At 44.3% G+C, this 19,860-nt stretch overlaps 1 protein-coding gene across 7 annotated transcripts in view; it reads right to left on the reverse strand.

The window, feature by feature from the left end:
- Positions 1-19,457, reverse strand: part of PTGR2 (prostaglandin reductase 2) — a 62,733-nt gene extending 43,276 nt beyond the window's left edge. Inside the window, exons 1-3 of one of the 7 annotated variants that reach the window (XM_033953120.1) lie at positions 19,221-19,323; positions 10,096-10,182; positions 5,717-5,835 (exon numbers count right to left, since the gene is read on the reverse strand). In XM_033953120.1, coding sequence (XP_033809011.1) covers positions 5,717-5,835; positions 10,096-10,182; positions 19,221-19,272 — 258 coding nt within the window. In that variant the 5' untranslated portion in view covers positions 19,273-19,323. The other 6 variants (XM_033953121.1, XM_033953124.1, XM_033953122.1 and 3 more) reach the window with 6 other exon arrangements.
- Between the last annotated feature and the right edge of the window lie 403 nt (positions 19,458-19,860).

The following is a 19,860-nucleotide window of genomic DNA, read 5'->3' on the forward strand; positions in this document are numbered from 1 at the left end:
CAATTTAGTCATTAAATACAATGGGTTTAACTGACAGACTTACAGACTAACAGATACATAAGGTAAGAAGGGCAGAACTACAATTGTATTTACACTTCTCCCTCGTTATTCGCAGGGGATACGGGCAGAGCCGGACCGCAAATGGTGAAAAACCGTGATTATCCGGCTCTGACCCACCCCCACCTCCCTGCCGCCTTCCCAGCCTTACCTGGTGGTCTAGAGGGCTTTCGGGACAGGATCGATCTTCCTACGCTCCTGCCCCGTGCAGATCGCCATGAGGAAATGGCTGCTGTGAGTTCCCGTAGTCTCTCGAGACTACGACGGGAACTCCCTACAGCCATTTCCTCATGGTGATCTGCACGGGGCAGGAGCGTAGGAAGATCCTCCTGTCCCGAAAGCCCGCTAGACCACCAGGTAAGGCCGGGAAGGCGGCAGGGAGGTAAAAAATATGGGTTTTTTAATTTTCCCCCAACCCCAAAAAAATTGCGATTATGTGAAATCGCGAGTGCAGAAACCGCGAATGGGGAGGGGGAAGTGTATTAGAATATAAGAGAAGGATGAACCGTTCAAGTCTTTATCTGCCGTCATTTACTATGTATGTATGTATGTTAAGACATAAAAGGAAAGAACAATAGGGGGGGGGGAGAAGTCTCGTTTCCCAACTATCAGGTCTCCCTCAACATCAGTACCTCCTGCAAACGCTGCTTTACCTGCTGTTGTATTTGCTTCTGGCTCTACCCTTTCCTGCAATGTCATCCTCAACAAAAAGATAACTACAGGAAGAAATTGGGAAGACTTGTGGCCACCAAAGGGACAAATCAAAGGGAGTTGTCCTTTGGGAGACAACAGAAAGGAGGAGCATTATGGGATACAATGAGATAGTCTTCCAGGCCCTTAGAGTGAAGGGGTTTGTTTTTTGTCCATTGGTTGGTATTCTTTGCTCTTTGGCCCTCTAAAGTTCCATAAGATTAAGCAACAGGGTTAAATTTAAGATGGTGGCAGCCATAGGCACAATCAGAGCAGTTGGAAGGAGTACGAAAGCAAGTGCACTCAGGTTCCTGTTTAGTGCAGGTATTTGGGGGCCAATTCTACAAACAGCACTTTAAGCTAGGTGGCGGTAGGTGTTGTACTGCCACCTTTAAGGACCCACATCCTTAAAACCTACTTAAAAGCCCATTTAAAACAAAAATGTAGCCACCTACCTGCACCTCCCAAGATGGCACTGTAATCGCAGCTATTAAGGCACCTACCGGAACCTATGCCCAAATTAGGTATGGCCAACACGAGAAATGCCATTAGGCACTGGCAGGCACATCTGTAGATGTGATTCACGTGAAAGGTAGGTGCCAGAAATGTAGGCGTTCAAAATCCTGGCCTATATTTCCAGCACCTACCTTTCACACAAGTTGCAATTCTGCAAACAGTGCCGTCGCATGATTGACATGCGATTGGCGAAAATAAAAAAAATAAAAATAAAAAAAAAAAAAAAAAAGTTTTTTTCATCACTACCTCTGCTGGTAGATTATTTCAGGCACTTATTACCATATCAATAACATGTTTTCGTATGTTTCCCTACAAATCTCTCATAAACCCTTGCCCTTGAATTTCCCTTTCTATGAAAGTTCAAATATTTCTTTACTGAAGCCTGCCAAATATTTGAATGAATCTATCAAGTCCCCCCATCTCTTCTTTCCATCAAGTATACTTTGAGTGTCTTAAGCCTCTATTTATAGGGCTTACAACTGCATATGAACTGCTCTGGGTAGTTTCCAATTGGACTATGTGACTGGTAAGAACTGAACCAAGTAATCTGCACCTAGTAAAGCTTCTGCCTCCCAGCCCCTATATCATTTATAAAAATATATCATTTATCAACAAAAAAGTGCAGCCTGTATCCTAAGCCAGGGATAGGCAATTCCGGTCTTCGAGAGCCGGAGCAAGGTCAGGTTTTCAGGATCTCCACCATGAATATGTATGAGATGGATTTGCTTGCACTGCCTCCTTGAGATGCAAATCTATCTCATGCATATTTATTGTGGATATCCTGAAAACCGAACCTGGCTCTGGCTCTCGAGGACCAGAATTTCCTACCCCTGTCCTAAGCCAACAGGTGCTAGTAACCACATCTGATATTTACATACTGACCCAGCAACAAACTTCTGCAGTGTAGTAACCATGCAACTAGAGCACCACCCCAGTGGTGGAGAGGAAAACGGTGACGGAGTTCAAAAAAGTGTGGGATGAACACAGAGGATCTAGCATCAGAAAATAATAGTAAATATTGAAGAACTAAGGCCAGTACTGGCAGACTTGCATGGTCTGTGTCAGTATATGGCCGTTTGGTTGAGGATGGGCTGGGGAGGGTTTCAATGGCTGGGAGTGTGTAGATGGGCTGGAGTGAGCTTTGACGGAGACTTCAGTAGTTGGAACCTAAACACAGTATCAGGCAGAGCTTTGGATTCTTGCCCAGAAATAGCTAAGAAGATGAAAAAAAAATTTAATTGAATCAGGTTGGGCAGACTGGATGGACCATTCGGGTCGTTAGCTGCTGTCATCTACTATGTTACTATGTGAAAGTGTGACCCAGATAGTATTCCATGGGTCTTAAAAGACCACAGCTTGTGAATGAGGCATCTTCAAGCTTCTGATGGATTGCATAGGACAGAGGTGACAAGAGAAACACTACCAACTTTTTAGGGAGTCTTACTGCTCTCCTTCAAAGGCGGCCTCCAAATCCAGGCTTCTGTAAACATATCCTGAAGCTTACTAAGTTATAAACACAAGGGTCATGGTTTGTCAAAGACTTTTCCCTTGAGTATGAGTATGAGATAGCAAAGTTACTTACTTCTAACAGGTGTTTGTATTTGTATTTCTTTATTTATACCCCGCCTTTCCCAAGGCGGGTCGCAGTAAAGTATATACACAAACAAAATCACATAAAATACAACAAATCAAACATCAATATCCTATATAATAAAACCCTAGCCGTGCATGCGCACTCCTACTTGCGTGTTCCATTTTCCCTGATCCGTGAGATGTAGGTCCGTGGCCGTAGGAGTGCACATGCGCGAGTCCCAAGCCTTATTGCTTCCCAGCACCTACCTACACTCGCCGGCAGGACTGGCCGCCAGCGCTGGACTCCCTGCTCTCCACAAGATCGCGGTGTCGGCTCCTCTCATGAGCCGCACCAGTGTCGGAGAAGGCTTCCGACACTGGCGGGGATCGAGAGGAGCCGATGCAACACTCGCCCGGAGCAGGCCAGACCGTGGGGTGGGCAGAGAAGCGCCAACAAAAAAGACTCCAGCCGCGAGCCGCTCAATGGGACCAGGCAAGCAGCCATGCGAGGGAGGGCAACAGAATGAAAAAAAAGGTAACGTGCAGGGAGAAGTTGGGCCTGCCTGCGGGGAACGCAATAAGGGAAAGGGGGCCCTTGGAGCAGGCTAGACCGTGGGAAGGGAAGGGGAAGGGGCCAAAAGGAGCAGGCCACATCGTGGTAAGAGTAGGGAAGGGGGGGTGGGGGGAAAATGCTGCTACTACTGCACAGGGACCTGGAGGGAGAGGGAAATGCTGTTGCAGCTGCACAGGGAAATGCAGGGAAAGAATGACAGACAGACAGCAGGAGGGAGGGAGACAGAAAGAAAGGAAGAAAGACACAGGGGCAGGGATAGGGACAGAAAGACAGAGAAAGGGGGCCACGGAGAGAGAGAGAGACAGTGGGAGGGAGAAAGACAGACAGACATATATTTTAGCACCCGTTAATTTAATGGGCTTAATGACTAGTTGTCTATATATTCTTGTAACATAATAATATGTAAAGCCTCCTAAAATTACAAAGAAACTACCAGCTATAAATCAAGTACCGTATTTCATCTTACACAAGAGATGTTTCTTCAACATTTTCTTAAAACTACTCAAACTAGACTGCTGTTCTAAATATCCCATAAGTTTATTCCACTCGCGAGGACCCACACATAAAAATAGGCTAGCTCTAGACACGGCTAGCCACAGCTGTTTCACTGTCGGAATATGAAGGTCATTGTGAGTCACCGAGCGCAACATACGCTATGGTTCATATGGCAGAATGCTAGCCATCAAATGTTTCGGAGCTTTATTGTGTATACAAAGATGCACCATGACTGATTAATATGAAAATCCATAACAACTTTTGAAAGAAATTTTGAATGAGTCTGCATGAATACTTTAATGGGGAAAAATTGAAAGTATGGGGAATAGATGGCTAGCACTTGCAATTCACTAACTCTTCTTGCCAAAGTAAGAGCTACGAGAAAGGCTATCTCCTCTTCCTTTTTTTTTTTTAAAGAAATAATTAAATTGATTTTTTGCTAATAAATCAGATTTCCTCTTTTTCTTGACTGAAAAGGCAAGGAGAGGAGAGAGCTGCAACCTGTGAGGCACCGGTCAAAGAAAAAAATACAACGGAATAACCAGGGGGTGGAGCTCAGGAGACAAGGTGTCCGCATATGCTCAGTAGTTTATAAAAACAAAAACGATCTATACCTAGGGGATAGTACCAGCATGCAGGCTCACTCAGAGAACTTCACCAACATGTGTGCCTTTTTGTAGTTTTACAACCACATTCAAAGTGGTTTACATATAGGTACTTCAAGCATTTTCCCTATCTGCCCCAGCAGGCTCACAATCTATCTAATGTACCCAGGGCAATGGAGGATTAAGTGATTTACCCAGGGTCACAAGCAGTGCTGAGGCTGTAGCTCTAACCACTATATCACACTCTCCTGGCATTGGATTTTGGTAGATTGTGTCCGGTCTATAATTTGAAGAATTTGTCTCTGTTGTAGCTAGCAAGCTCATGATTTAGTATGCCAGCGTAAAGACCTCTTCCCTTTCCTTTCGCTGCAGGAGATGGCTACAATTTGCAAAGGCTAAGGGAAGATTCAGCTCTCACTCGCCTGTTTATTTTTAGCAGGGGAAGAGAAGTCATTTCCCTCCTAGTGGGGACAAATGTTGAGATTATGGGAGAGAAGTCATTTCCCTCCTAACAGGGACAAATATTGAGATTATGCAAATCAAGCCTGTGGCGCTGCCTGGGCATGCACACAAGCCTTGCTTACCATGCAGCTCTTGTGTGCGTGAGTAAGGCAGGTTCTAAAAAATAACATCCAAATGCTCAGCACTAACAGCATGCATATGATTTGCATGCTATTATTTCTGAACATTAAGAAGTTATTTTTTAGTGCTGTTTCAGCAATATTCTCCAGTGCTGTACGAGTATATAACAGCACAGGAGTTCCGAGCATCGGCCTGTAAATTACATCTTAAATTAAATTTTACTTCTTTATTTCCAGTGGCTGTGCACTGCCATGCAGAGGACCTGAATTTGATTTAGGGACAGCTAAGGATTACTTCCTGGGTCAGTTAAGGATGTTCACTGTCCAGTGGGGGAGGGAGTCCTATTCATTGTGCAACGGCAACATCTAGCAACCAGACTAAGGACCTATAAATACAGAGTTCTGGAAAGGATTATAAAATGGGGAGAAGGGAGAAATCTTTGGATAGCTGGTAAGGAAAGGACACGATGAGATACTACTGCCCTGGTTCCAGCTAAGTTAGATACTTAAAGGAGGAGGAAGCTACTAAGTACGGCTGGGACACTCTCCATACCATACATTCTACCACCAGACAGGATGAACCTGGATACAAAGTATCCTAATCTTCTTTCACAGTCCTTACATACCATGTACGGATCCACAGAAAGGTAGAGAGTCCGAACTTTCACCTGTCCATCTGTGATTCCATCTGCTAAGCTGGCCTCTTCCACACAGAAGTTCTCTGCCACCGGCTCACTGTTTTTGCCTGAAAAAGTAAAAGCAAACAGTAGATGTCTTGTATTCCTCCTCTTTTTCTTCACCAGCATTATCTGTCATTTACTCATATTATTTGATATTAACATTTACAGGCAGTCCCCGGGTTAAGAACAGGTTCCATTTTTTTAAACTGTTCTTAAGTTGAATTCTTAGTATTCTTCCCATCTTAGTATTCTTCCCATCTTCTCCACCTCCTTGAGGGCCCTCTTGCCTCCCTTTCCATCCATCCCACTGTTCCCTCTCCACCATCACATTCAACACTACTCCCTCTCATCTCTCTCTCTTCCCCATGCATCTCTACCTCACTCCTCTCCTACCACCATGTATAATAATTCTCTCGCCCTCCCTATGCCCAACAATTCTCTTTCTTTATCTCCCCATGTGCACCATCTCTCTTTCTCTCTCAGACACCAAATTTTCCTTTTCTAATCCCTCACCACCTCAGCATCTCTTTCCCTCACTCCCTCCATTCTTCCATCCTATGGCTCATGCTCTCCTCTCTCCCTCCATTCTGTGTCCCAGGTTCATGCTCCTCCCTCCTTCCTTCAATCCTTTGTCCGAAGTTAGTGCTCTCTCCATCTTGAATTTGAACATGCCCCTCTCCCTCATGTGTCCCAACGCTCCCTTTTCTCTCTCTCTCTCTGTTCTATGTCCAAAGTAAGTGCCTCCCTCCGGCGGGTGTTTACCTTCTGACCGGCTTCCTCCTCCTTTCAACTGCAGTCGTTACTCTGCTTAAAGCCGCGGGCTGCGGCTGAGCCGGAAGCCTTTCCTTTGATGTTGGAGGAAGCTTATTAAAATATTTTTGGTTATGTGTGTTGGGAGCATAGATATTACCCAGGATCAGCTGCTGTCTATGAAGGGTAACTTTGGCGATTACAAAACGACCATATGGATCAACCCATTGTTGACGAATCATAAAATCAAGACCCCTGCTTTCCACCCCACCGCAGGGGCCCCCAATTGATGACCCACCAGCGCTGAAACTTGGCATGTTTACTAGCGGGCAAATGAGTCTCCTGGAGAAAAGCAATCATCGCATGTTGATGATTTAAAGCTTGCAAATTTTTTGCCTTTTTATAGGTGTTTATCCCATTAACATTCCAAGACAAACATTTCAAAGGCATCACATAATAGGGGTGGAAAACAGTTGAAAAAACAAAGTTCAAGAATACAACCAGGAAGAGGGCTATCCCAGCCTCCAGCCCCTTCCGCTCTGCCAATGGAACCTTTCATGGACAAACAAAGTCTGAGAGCAGTGGAAACAGAAGAAAGTCCCAAAATCAGAAAAGAAAAAACAACCCCCTCTAATCTAAACCAGTAGCCTCCACTGCAATCCCACAGCTCATACCCCTTAGTAAAACCCTCCCCTCAGGACCAATGTTGATAAAAGGACCTGTGGAGGCACTCTAGTGCAGTCCCTCCCCCCCCACCCCGGCTTTTATACATAGGTAATATACAGGAGCATTATGCAGAACACACCACTACACAATCTATCAAACTCAAATTCCGTCAGCCTCAAAAAGTAAATAATACACTCTCTCAAAACCATCCATTCAACTACCCAGTCACACACAAATCATCAAACATTCCTCCCCTTCCCAAGCGCCCACAGTAGAACCAATTTAACAGTTCCTGAATAATTGCTTAAACACAACTAAAAGAAAAAGCACACACTGTCAGATGTACCGTTGGATATCTGAAGCAAGTGATCCAAATCTAGAAACCCCAAAAATGACCAGTGAGTCTCAAAGTCCATGACAGATATCAAAGATGAACCCTGGGGGTCAGAGCAATCCATCAGAAAAGTATATACCCCATGCAAGCGGTCTGTAGAACTTGTACAGGACAGGCAGAAGGTCCATAAACCACTCTGTGAAAGAGTAGATGTAATTCCTTCAAGTCCGCCAAAGCAATCTTTCCGGCCCCTGTATGATAGTCCAACAATGAAGCCCAAGGCTCCTAGGTTACATCAAGCAGAGTTCTCAACCCACCCCCTATATACACATCCAGTCTCATTCACACATTCCCCCACACACACCATCCCAAACCTGCCAAGATCATCATCCCTGGAAGAATCGCAGAGTGAAAAGCCAATGTCCAGACTGTAGCTGCTCATATAGCAGATGTAGAAGGTACGCCATTTGTTGCAAGAAAAGTTTAGCCACATCCAGCGAGTTGAAAAAATGGCTCGTGCCATCATAGAAGATCTTCAGTTTTGCTGGATATAAGAGAGCAACAGGTTTGTTGTAAAGTTCAGCACAGATAGATGCATAAGCTTTCCATAGTAGAAAAAAAATGTGTGGAATAGTCCTGGAAGCACAACACCGTTTTGTTGTCACAAGTGAGAGGTCTTCGAGTCCGTATAGCCTTGAGAACGTCCATTTTGTGGACATAATTCAATAATTTGAAGATAACTACATGAGACTTCCATGCCTGCTTGCAACTCGGGCCTAGCCTATGGGCCCTCTCTATGTGAAGCGGCTCTGTTGCGTCTGTAAGGCCAGAGTCCACCAACCAGGTTTCCAAGAAGCCACGCAGTTCAGAGTTTGTAATAGTCTCTGGGATCCCCACCATACGCAGGTTTTCACTCCTGGAGCGATTTTCCAGATCATCAAGCTTGGATTCCAATGCATGCTCTTGAGCTTAAAGGTCAGTAGTCTGCGAGGTAAGGTGCATCATATTATCTTCCAAATCCAAAATTCTCTGGCAACAGACAGAAAATTATCTTGTAAGAGATTCCAATCATTACTTCAAGTTTGTCCGAAATGGTTTGCAGGCTTTTATCCAAAGAAGAGTACATGGCATTCTTTACTTTGGTTACAATCTCAGAGAACCAAGCTGAGCTTACAGAGGGCTCCATCAACTCCCGTGACACCATTTTGGCCTCCATGTGCTTCGATTTGTCTTTTTCTATTCTCGAAGCTTGTACCGACATAATACAAATATGGAACTCCCAGGGATATAACAGCAGGCGTTCCCACAGTAGCAGTGTGATGAAAACACAATCTGCATAAAAACTCCCTTAAAATAAAACAAAATAAGGGTCGGAGGTCAAGAGCACAGAGTAGACAAATCTGCACACTAGCACTGCATCACGTGACCCCTGGATCTTTGTTTTAAAATAGTTGGCTAGTTCTGGGACTGTTGGAATAGAGGGGTTGTCACCATTTGTGATCTTCTTCATGTAGGTTAGGTTATCTAATATTGAGAATAGTTTGTTGATTTTAAGATTCAGGGCAGATCCAGGTTTCAGTTAGTGCTAGCAGGTGGGTGTTACATATAGAAATAAAATTGCCCCCACTATACCACCATGTTCCCCAGGAATCCATGCCATTTCAAATAAGAATCCCACATTTTATGATAATGGTGCAGAGTATGATGTCTAATGGCAGTCAACTTGGACATAAGGTATAAATAGTCCAACCGAGCAAGCACTCTCTGCATGTCCAGCAGCAGCATGCCTTTCCAGTGAGCTGTGAGTTCCAAACGAGCCGCAGAGAATAATTGCAGAGCAAACAAATGCTCTGTTTTTGTACTCATTATACACTTTCACTTCCAGTGGAGTGAACCAAAAATGAAAGTTGGCTCGGTCTCCAGGGGCCACATGCTGGAGACCCCTGTGGTAGACCATGGGAAATGTAGGGAAAGGTAGGGAGATGCTGGACTTCAAAATGGCAGTATAGAAGGGGGGGAAGGGAAAGAGATGCCAGACCACAGGAGAATGGCAGGAAAAGATGAGAAGAAAAGCTGGATCCATGGGTTGGGGAAATGGAGAGAGAGGTAGAATTCAAGCATGTTGTACAATTAAATCAATCCAAAAACACTTCCTTATTATACCTTAGGCAAATTTTTCTAGAAGCAGAATGTCATTCCAACTATTACTACTAGCCCTCTCTCTTAACACAATCACAATATTCAAAAAGACCTAGCTCTAGATCTAGCAAAATTTAAATTTTTCACCAAGTTCCTAAGGTTAAGTTTCTATTCTTACTAGGCCTCTCAAAGTAGGTGCATAAAGAGTAGACAAGACCAAAGGAGGGTTCAGGTCATGGGAATAAAATACAGTAAGACGTAATGTTCACTGATTTCTGGTGCTAGGCAACTAAAGTTAAAAAAGCGAGTAATACTATAAATTTAAATTCTGACAATTGAGTCTCAAGGCCCTAAAGCTAGCTGTCTGTTTTTCACAAAGCCGAGTACTTAATTTTAGCCTCACAGAGTATTTGGGGTTTTATTGACACATACATACCAGGCCGTGAATGCAGTACAGCTCTTTGAATGATTCCCATTACAACTACAGCAGCAGACCTCCACTCCGCCCACTTTAAAAAAAGGCCTAGAATAAACAAACACAAAACCATATGGTGAGTGATCAATTCTATCACAGTACGGTATATGAAAAAGTGACATAATCCCAACAACAGTTAAATAGCTGCTGGCTTTGTACCCTGTTTACATCAGAAAATCACAGAAGGGCCAATGCAATAAGTCAGTATTAGAGCCATGCATTACTGCTTAACACACTGCTTCCTAGCACAAAACTTTAGTGTCCAAATGCAGTAACTAAATAATAAGTGAATAGTACACTTTTTTGTGCCGGTCCTAAGACAGGATGTGAACTCCTCCTAGACCTTTCCACCTTGCTCCCCGTGTGTCTTTAAGTTGGAAGACGGCAGTAAGGAGGCAGGAATAAGTGGGCCCATAATGTGTTGAGTCCACCCATGGCTGATCACAGCACATGGACATTGCCCCTGCCTTTTGATTTACAGTAAGGGATTACTTTGAGATAGAAAGAGCTAGATTCACTAAACCTTCCGATTTTGTACCAACAGTCACAAAACCAGTTTTACTGATTTTGCGATCGTTTCCAGACCCGATTCACTAAACTGCTGCCCTATCAATCTCCTATCTGATCCGATCCAACCCATGCACATTAGTAAAACCCCATGCAAAATAGCCAAGTGATTGATTCCTGCTGACTGCTTTTTAAAGTATGGTGATTTGTAATGTTTGAAATATGTTTTATTTAACATTATATGCCTGTTATTATGTAAACCGTATAAGTAATGTATGGTATATAAAATTTTAAATAAATAAATTTAGTTCATATATCTTTCATAGGAGACCTGATATCTGTCTTCCCTTACAGAACTTGATTATCACCCTAACCTAGGCTTTTCTTCTTATCCCCACTCCATAATAGGAAAACGAGTTACACTCTTTAGGTGGACTGTATACAGACCTAACCCTATTCACACAGCAGCATTAGTATTGCTTGAAAGCTTAAAGAAGTCACCAAGTCACTTATTACTTTTTAACAGAGAGCAATCTTATTTCTGGTCTAAAATTGGTGCGAAGATTTGAGATGCAGCAGAAAGCTTGCTGAGACTCACCAAGCCTAAGGACTATTATCCTATGCTGCTCATCCATGTTGGCACAAATGATATGGCTAGACATCTCACTGAACATATCAAAAGTGACTTAATGGCTCTAGGACAAAGGATGAAGCAGTTCGGTGCACAGGCAGTGCTTGCTTTGATCCTTCTTGTCATAGGTGAAGGACAAATGAGGAAAGTTGCATCTATGTGTGGCTGTGTGGATGGTGTCAACGTGAACGCTTTGGTTTTTTTAGCTCGTGGGATGATTTTCCAAGAGCCACTGAGCAGAAATGGTGTCCATCTATCAAAGAAGGGATAAATCATCTTTCCTAACAGACTGACTAATATACAGAAGAGGGCTTTAAGTTAAACTCGCTGGGGATGGGTAAGAAATGCCCCAAGGTCGTTAATAACTCAGAAATGTAAGACATGTAATAAAAGAGGGTGCTGAAAAGTTCTCAGCCCAACCAATTTCCTAAATTCCGAGGATTATTTTACCACTGTAGCTGAAAAGAGTTATTTTATTTTGCAAAGTGCCAATCTGCAGAATCACAATGCTGTTTTGACATTGTTTCATATCATCGATTGAACCATGTCAACAAAAAGTATGGAATTTTCAAATTTCCAGCAGTTAGTAATGAAACTCATGCAGGATAGAACTATTCTGGACCTGGTGCTTACAAATGGGGAAAGTGTTTCTGATGTCACGGTGGCAATCATTTGGCATCTAGTGATCATAGAATGGCGTGGTTCCATATTATGATGCAGGAGGAAAGGACTTATTCAAGACAATGGTCTAGACCAGTGATGGCTAACCTTTTTGAGCCCGAGTGCCCAAACTGCCGCACAAAACCAAAGAATTTCCTCAAAGTGCCAGCACGTCAATTAAACCTTAATAACAAGATTTTAGTATCTAAAAACTCTTTATAAAGTTGCCTGAACTATGTAACATCATTTTTAAAGGTTGGAATCTTTGTATTGTCAGAGAATCAATTTGATTCACAATCCTTTGGTTTTCATTTCAATTTATTGGCAATTTATAATGTTTTAATGATTTCATTCATGGGCCGAATACACACATACTTTTCTCTGTCGCCGCACTCTTTGACCAAAAGATTTGTAAGCCTGCAACCACGTCAAGGTAGACTCTTTCAGCAGCTCCCCTCCCTCCCCCTTACCTTTATGGCCAAGTCAAAATGATCTACCAACAATAAAATTTTAAAAACACAAAGCACGCTGTACGCAGAGAAAATGTTAATTATCATTTATATTCCGCGGGTTTTCAAAGAGGTCAAGGCAGATGACTTTATGCAATGTCACCTCAGTAACAACTATACAAAAATAGACAAATATTCCCCCTCCCTTTTTACTAAACCGCGATAGCGGTTTTTAGCACAGGGACCTGCGCTGAATGCCCCACGCTGCTCTTGAAGCTCATAGGCTCCCTGCGCTAAAAAATGCTATTGCGGTTTAGTAAAAGGGGGTCATAGTGCAAAATATAGACAGCATATATAAATTCTCAAAACGGACACATTTTGATCACTAAATTAAAAATAAAATCATTTTCCTACCTTTGGTAATTTCATCAGTCTCTGGTTGCACTTTATTCTTCTGACTGTGCATCCAATATTTCTTCCCTTTTTTTCAGCCTCCTGTATGCTTCCTCTCCTCCAGACCTCATTCCCTCCCCAAACTTTTTCTTTGTTTCACCCTGCCCCCTTCTTTCTTTTTCTCTCTCTCCATACCCCCTTTCATTCTGTATGTCTGTCTTTCTCTCTCTCTCCGTGCCCCATTTTTCTTTGTTTCATCCAGCCCTCTTTCTTTTTTTTTTTTTTGGCTCCCTGTCCCCCCTTTCTTTCTTTCTAATTGCCCTCCCCTATGCCACCACCATTGGGAAAATGCTGCCACCGCCACTGGGGAATAGGCTGCTACTGCCGCTATCGGGAACAGGCCGGCGCCGAGTTCGCCCTGCTTCTCTTCCCCACGGGGCCGACCAACTCTCGCCACTCGACGTCAATTCTAACATCGGAGGACGTTCTGGGCCAGCCAGGCAGCGATTGGCTGGCCCAGAACGTCCTCTCCGACATCAGAATTGACGCGGGTGGCGAGAGTTGGTCGGCCCCACAGGGAAAAGCAGGGAGAACTTGGCACCGGCCTGTTCCCAATGGCGGCGGTGGCACTCAAGTGGCTAAAGAGACGCAGTTTGCCAGCCTAGGGAGAACACTGAAGGGTGGCCAGCTGTGCACCCCCTTGGGGCGTAAAACCGGGGCAGACCGCTCCTACCCCCATCTTGGTATGCCACTGTCTGTACCTCACTCCCTCAACTATGACCAAATATTCTTCTTTCTTCTATTCCCCGTGTACACAACCATCTCTTTCCCTCCCTTCCTCTCTCCCAAGTCCTTGCCTTCTGTGTCCAAAAACACATTCCTTCCCCCACCTCAGCATCTCTTTCCCTCCCTTCCTCTCTCCCAAGTCCATGCCTTCTGTGTCCAAAAACCCATTCCCTCCCCCACCTTAGCATCTTTCCCTCCTTTCCTCTCTCCCAAGTCCATGCCTTCTGTGTCCAAAAACCCATTCCCTCCCCCACCTCAGCATCTTTCCCTCCCTTCCTCTCTCCCAAGTCCATGCCTTCTGTGTCCAAAAACCCATTCCCTCCCCCACCTCAGCATCTCTTTCCCTCCCTTCCTCTCTCCCAAGTCCATGCCTTCTGTGTCCAAAAACCCATTCCCTCCCCCACCTCAGCATCTCTTTCCCTCCCTTCCTCTCTCCCAAGTCCATGCCTTCTGTGTCCAAAAACCCATTCCCTCCCCCACCTCAGCATCTCTTTCCCTCCCTTCCTTTCTCCCAAGTTCATGCCTTGTGTCCAAAACGCACTCCCTCCCCCTTTTGTGTTCCCCGTTTGTCTCCCAGCCCATCTGAGCAACTTTCTCAGCAAAATGTAGCTCGAGCCGCGTAGGCTTGTCTTCTATTTTCTGCCTGTCCCGCCGCGCACACATAGCCGATCGGAAATCTTCCCCGACTTCAGCCCTGACGTCGGAGGGCGGGCTTTGCTTAAGCCCTCCCTCCGACGTTAGCGCTGACGTCGGGGAAGATTTCCGATCGGCTGTGTGAGCGGCAGGGCAGTCGGAGTAGAAGACGAGCCTCGCGGCTCGAGTTATATTTAACCCCGCGAGTCCCCCATCGTCCCCGTTCAGCTCTCTCTCCTGTGCACCCCCTGGTAGTACTGCCCTGATGGCGGCCCTGCGCGTGCCAGCTGCAAGGCCTTCGCGTGCCATAGGTTCGCCATCGCTAGTCTAGACTTCAAAAGATCTAACTGTCAAGATGGAAGAATAACTCAAGGAGGAGTTAGTTGGATGGGAACAGCTCAACAAAGTAGAACAACAGTGGGCAAAACTGAAAGGAGTTGATTGCAGCTCTTCTCTTCTCCCCTGTCTGCTCAGCTGATCGCGGGCAGGAGAGAAGAAGTATATGAATCTTTTTTTTTTTAATAAAAAAGGTAAAAAAATGGATTCAGCTATTGTGCGTATGTTGTGTGTGTGTCCCGCACATAGGCATAAGACATACGAGGGTCAATTGAAAAATTTCTGGTCTAATCAAGAAAACAACATTTTGGGGGGAAAATTACATTTATTTTTCAACAGTCTCCTTTTAACTCAAAATATTTGTTTGCTCCAACATTTTTCCAGACCTTTCATGCCTTCAGTAAAATACAAAATATCTAAACTGGAAAAAAAAAGTTTGCAGCATCTGTGACTACAGAATCCAAAGAAATTTTCTTCCCAGACAGCCATTTTTTCAGGTTTGGAAACAGAAGTCACACGGGACCAAATCCAAAGAGTATGGTAGATGGAAAGCAAATTAATTCAAACCGCAATTCATGCAAATTTGTCATTGGGATTGTTAATGTGTGAGACGATGCACTATCCTAGTGGAAGAGAACTTTCTTCTTGATCCAAATGAGGACATTTCATCTTGATTTTGGTGCTTAGATATTGTAATAAGCCAGCATAGTATTTGCCATTAATGGTTTTCTCTTTCCCACATAGTCAATGAAATTATCACGTGGAAATCTCAAAAGACGGTCGCAACCACCTTCCCAGATGATGGAGCCATTTTCACTTTCTTCGGAGTCGGTTCATCTCTTGTACTCCATTGTTTGGCTTGTTGTTTTGTTTCAGGAGTATAGTGATGAATCCAAGTGTCATTCACAGTCACAAAACTCCACAAAAGGTCATTCTAATTGCGCTTAAAATGCTCAAAACACATTTTCAAACTTTCTAATCAAACTTGTTTTTTGTCAATAGTTAGCGAACGCGACACCTATCACACACTCAACTTCTCATGTCTAAATAATTGCACAGGATGGTGTGTACATGTTCTGATGAAATGCCAGCAGCCTCTGCTATCTAGTTTAGGGTCAATCAGTGATCTTCCATAACGATTTGGTGATCTTCATCAACCATTTCATCGGTTGTTGCTGTTTTAGGATGTCTGAAGCATTCATCAACAACACTTATCCGGCCATATTTAAATTCAGCAACCCATGCTTTCACCATTGAAAATGAAGAAGACATCACCATACACTGCATCTAACTCAAATTTCATTTTAGTAGTCGATTTTCCCTTCAAATGAAGGAATTTTATTACAATGCAATATCAATTTTGTCCATTTTTTATAAAGTGAAGCAGTTGTTCACTTCAAAGGGCTGACAAGACAAAATTATACATCCGACTGACTTGAAATTCTAGCTATAGATGTTTGTCAACACCATCTATTGGACAGCCATAGAACTGTGATGCTACTCTTGCTCCCTTTCTTGGTCAGGCTGGAAACTTTTCACTTAACTCTCGTACACTCACACAACACACACACACACACACAACAGCTACTGGCAGGTCAACTGTCAGTAACATTCAGCATTATATTGTGCTGGCATATCCAGTGTCAGCAAAAGCTCCTGGGATATTATATTGTACAATCTGACCACTGGGAATGTCTGCCAATAGACTGAATGGCCCCATGTCTTACGCCCAATGCTTGGGAATATCCTTCAAGTCCTGGAGTTTCAAAAGATATGATAAAGAGAGGTGCTTGAGTATAACAAAGGAACCCAAAAAGTATGGCGAAGGACGTAAGAAGACTTGAGGCGGTCCAGAGGAGGGCGACGAAAATGATAGGAGGCTTGCGCCAGAAGACGTATGAGGAGAGACTGGAAGCCCTGAATATGTATACCCTAGAGGAAAGGAGAGACAGGGGAGATATGATTCAGACATTCAAATACTTGAAGAGTATTAACATAGAACAAAATATTTTCCAGAGAAAGGAAAATGGTAAAACCAGAGGACATAATTTGAGGTTGAGGGGTGGTAGATTCAGGGGCAATGTTAGGAAATTCTACTTTACGGAGAGGGTAGTGGATGCCTGGAATGCGTTCCCGAGACAGGTGGTGGAGAGTAAAACAGTGACTGAGTTCAAAGAAGTGTGGGATGAACACAGAGGATTTAGAATCAGAAAATAATATTAAATATTGAACTAAGGCCAGTACTGGGCAGACTTGCACGGTCTATGTCTGTATATGGCCGTTTGGTGGAGGATGGGCTGGGGAGGGCTTCAATGGCTGGGAGGGTGTAGATGGGCTGGAGTAAGTCTTAACAGAGATTTCGGCAGTTGGAACCCAAGCACAGTACCGGGTAAAGCTTTGGATTCTTGTCCAGAAATAGCTAAGAAGAAAAAAATAAAAAATTTAAATTGAAGCAGGTTGGACAGACTGGATGGACCATTCGGGTCTTTATCTGCCATCATCTACTATGTTACTATGTATTGGGATTTAGGGAGAGAAGTTGGACACAAGGGATGGTGTGGAGGGGGGGATAGAGATACTGGATAGGAAGGTAGTTGGGAAAAGAAAGGGAGAGATGGTGGACCCTGGGGTGGTGGTGAAGGAGGGAGAGATGCTGGATGAAAGGGTAGTTAAGAAAAGGTGGATCTGGGGAGGGAGACAAAAAAAAAAAAAGGAAAGATGCCAGACCTCCTGGGCAGGGAAGGGAAATGGAAGGGGAGGACAGAGATGGCAGTTAGATGGTTAGCACGGAGAAAGAAGAAAGAACGAGACCCTGGCAAGCAAGTTATCAGAAGACAACCAGAGCCTGGGACCAACAAATTTGAATAATGACCAGACACCATAAGGTAGAAAAAATAATTTTATTTTCTGTTTTGTGAGTACAATATGTCATATTTGAAACGTGTATCCTGCCAGAGCTGGTGTTAGACCACAAACATGAGCTAGGATTTAACAGAGAGAGGAAGTCTTTTTTGTTTACACCACAGCGCCAGTGTGGTTAGGAGAAGGCAAAGGGGATGAAGAGGCCCACCAGGATGTTTGAAAAAAACAAAACAAAAAACACCAAATTGGGCAGGAAAATCGAATCGAAAAACCAATTCAATAGGCTGAATTGAATCAAAAATTTTTTTCCTGAATCGGGCAGCACTACTGTACACACTCTCCTTACAACATCCCCACCCCAAAAAAAATAGTTCTGGATCTATTAATTTTTCCAAATGACAAGTAATTTTGTTTTTCAGAATAGCTTCTACCATTTTGCTGAACTTGCTTCAGTGATCTCATATGACCCTCTGAGTCCATTTTTAAATACGAATAGTATATTAGCTATCCTTCAATTCTCAGGTACTATATAGCTGAATCTTTGAAACTTAAGTCAAAGACTGCGGTAAAAATTTTCTTTCACCAAGCATCAGGGCCAGATTAATCAATAGACCCAGTAGGCATGTGCCTAGGGCCCAAAACTGTGAGGGGGCCCGCTGAAGGAGGACAACTCACCTTGCTATTTTTTTAAACAGCAATGCCCCCCCCCCCCCCCGCAGCAACAACAAACAACAACAGCAACACGGCTGGATCTGTTACTGGAAGGTCCGTGATGACTGCTTCTGCCGGTCTATCCCCCTCCAACGTCACTTACTTGCTCAGAAGCAGTCATCGTGGAACTTTCCTGTAATAGATTCGGCCGCGTTGCTGTTGCTGCAGGGGGGGCCTGTTGCAGTAGGGGGGGGCCCGTTGCCGTAGGGGAGGGTTGTTGCCAGGGGGGGGTAACCCACTGCCGTCAGCGGGCAGAGCCGTCAGCTGCAATGTTTGGAGGGGGAGGGAGAAAGGAGCATGGAAGGGTGGTGGAGGAAGAGAAAGGGAGCAGGGTGGTGGAAGGAGAGAAAGGGTCTGATGGAATTGGTGTGCAGGGGAAGGGGAGAGACATAAGGGGAAGGATACTGGATGGAATTGGGTTGAAGGGAAAGAAAGGGGGCAGATGCTGATGGAATTGGGGTACAAGGAAAGGAGAGAGACATAAGGCGGAAGGATCCTGGATGGAATTGGGTTGGAGGGAGAGAAAGGGGGCAGATGCTGATGGAGGAAGAGGAGAGAGTGAAATGCCCGACCATGGGGGTGTGGGAGAGGAGAGAGATGCCAGACCATTGGAGGAGGGAAGAGAAGATGATGGATGCCACACCAAGGGGGGGGGGGAAGAAGAGATGGAAGGGAGAGGCAGACAATTTCTGGATGAGGAACAGGACAGAAGATGAAAGGAAGAGAGTGACAAGAAGATGAGGCCAGGGGGGCCCAGTGTACTTTGCCCTCGAAGAATTAATCCTGCCCTGCCAAGCAATAGTGTCTTTGCTTTTCCCAAGCCCCTCTCGCCGAACTACCGCCTTCTACGGACTGCATGAACATTTCCAAAAACACAGCACACCAAAATTATAACTAGTCATGTTTTAATAAACTACCCGATTTAGTACTGTACTTGCAAATAGCCACCCGTCACACAAGTAGTTTCTGCCCCGGGAATAGGCGGTGCTTCGCTCTACGTGAACACGCTTCCGGCGCCCCTCCCTTTGGCCTCTTTGCTCGAGAAAAGTATCGGACGGCTGCGTGTGCGAATAAAGTACAGGCTCTGAATTAGCTGAGGATAAATTTCTATTATTCACCGAATAGTTCCTTCTCCAAGTAGTTATTTAAAACTTTCCATAGTATCGTCATTTAGGTCGAAAAAAAACAAACAAACCAAACTGGCACAGGGCAGAGGAGAAAGGGAGGCAGGATCTTTCTACCTACCAGTACGTGTGTTGAAACGCAGATGTTGTAAACTAAGTAATGGAGCTGAAGAAGAGGAACTGGTACAGCCTGCGCAGGCGCACAGCTGAATAAACCCACGCTGCTCCTTGTGACCTTGGGCAAGTCACTTAATCCCCCCATTGCCCCAGGTATGTTAGATAGAGTGTGAGCCCGCCGGGACAGAGAGGGAAAACTGCTCGAGTACCTGAATAAATGCATGTAAACCGTTCTGAGCTCCCCTGGGAGAACGGTATAGAAAATTGAATAAATAAATAAATAAAAATAAATAAAGCCTATAAGGAACTCGGGGTGAAAGAATGGTGGAATGATTGTTCGAAAGACATGGTTTGAGGAACTAGGGTCAGGGCTTAACATCCAATTTTTCTAAATGACTGGAGGTGCTAAATCTAATTGGAAATTATCCCTTTCTGAACACTATCAATGAATTTGTTCAATATTTGATGGGGAGGGAGGTGCTCAAGCTCCCCCAGAGTTGGTTCCTATGTTGGGGTG

The sequence above is a fragment of the Geotrypetes seraphini genome, chromosome 7 (assembly GCF_902459505.1).
Source record: "Geotrypetes seraphini chromosome 7, aGeoSer1.1, whole genome shotgun sequence".
NCBI classification, from domain to species: Eukaryota; Metazoa; Chordata; class Amphibia; order Gymnophiona; family Dermophiidae; genus Geotrypetes; species Geotrypetes seraphini.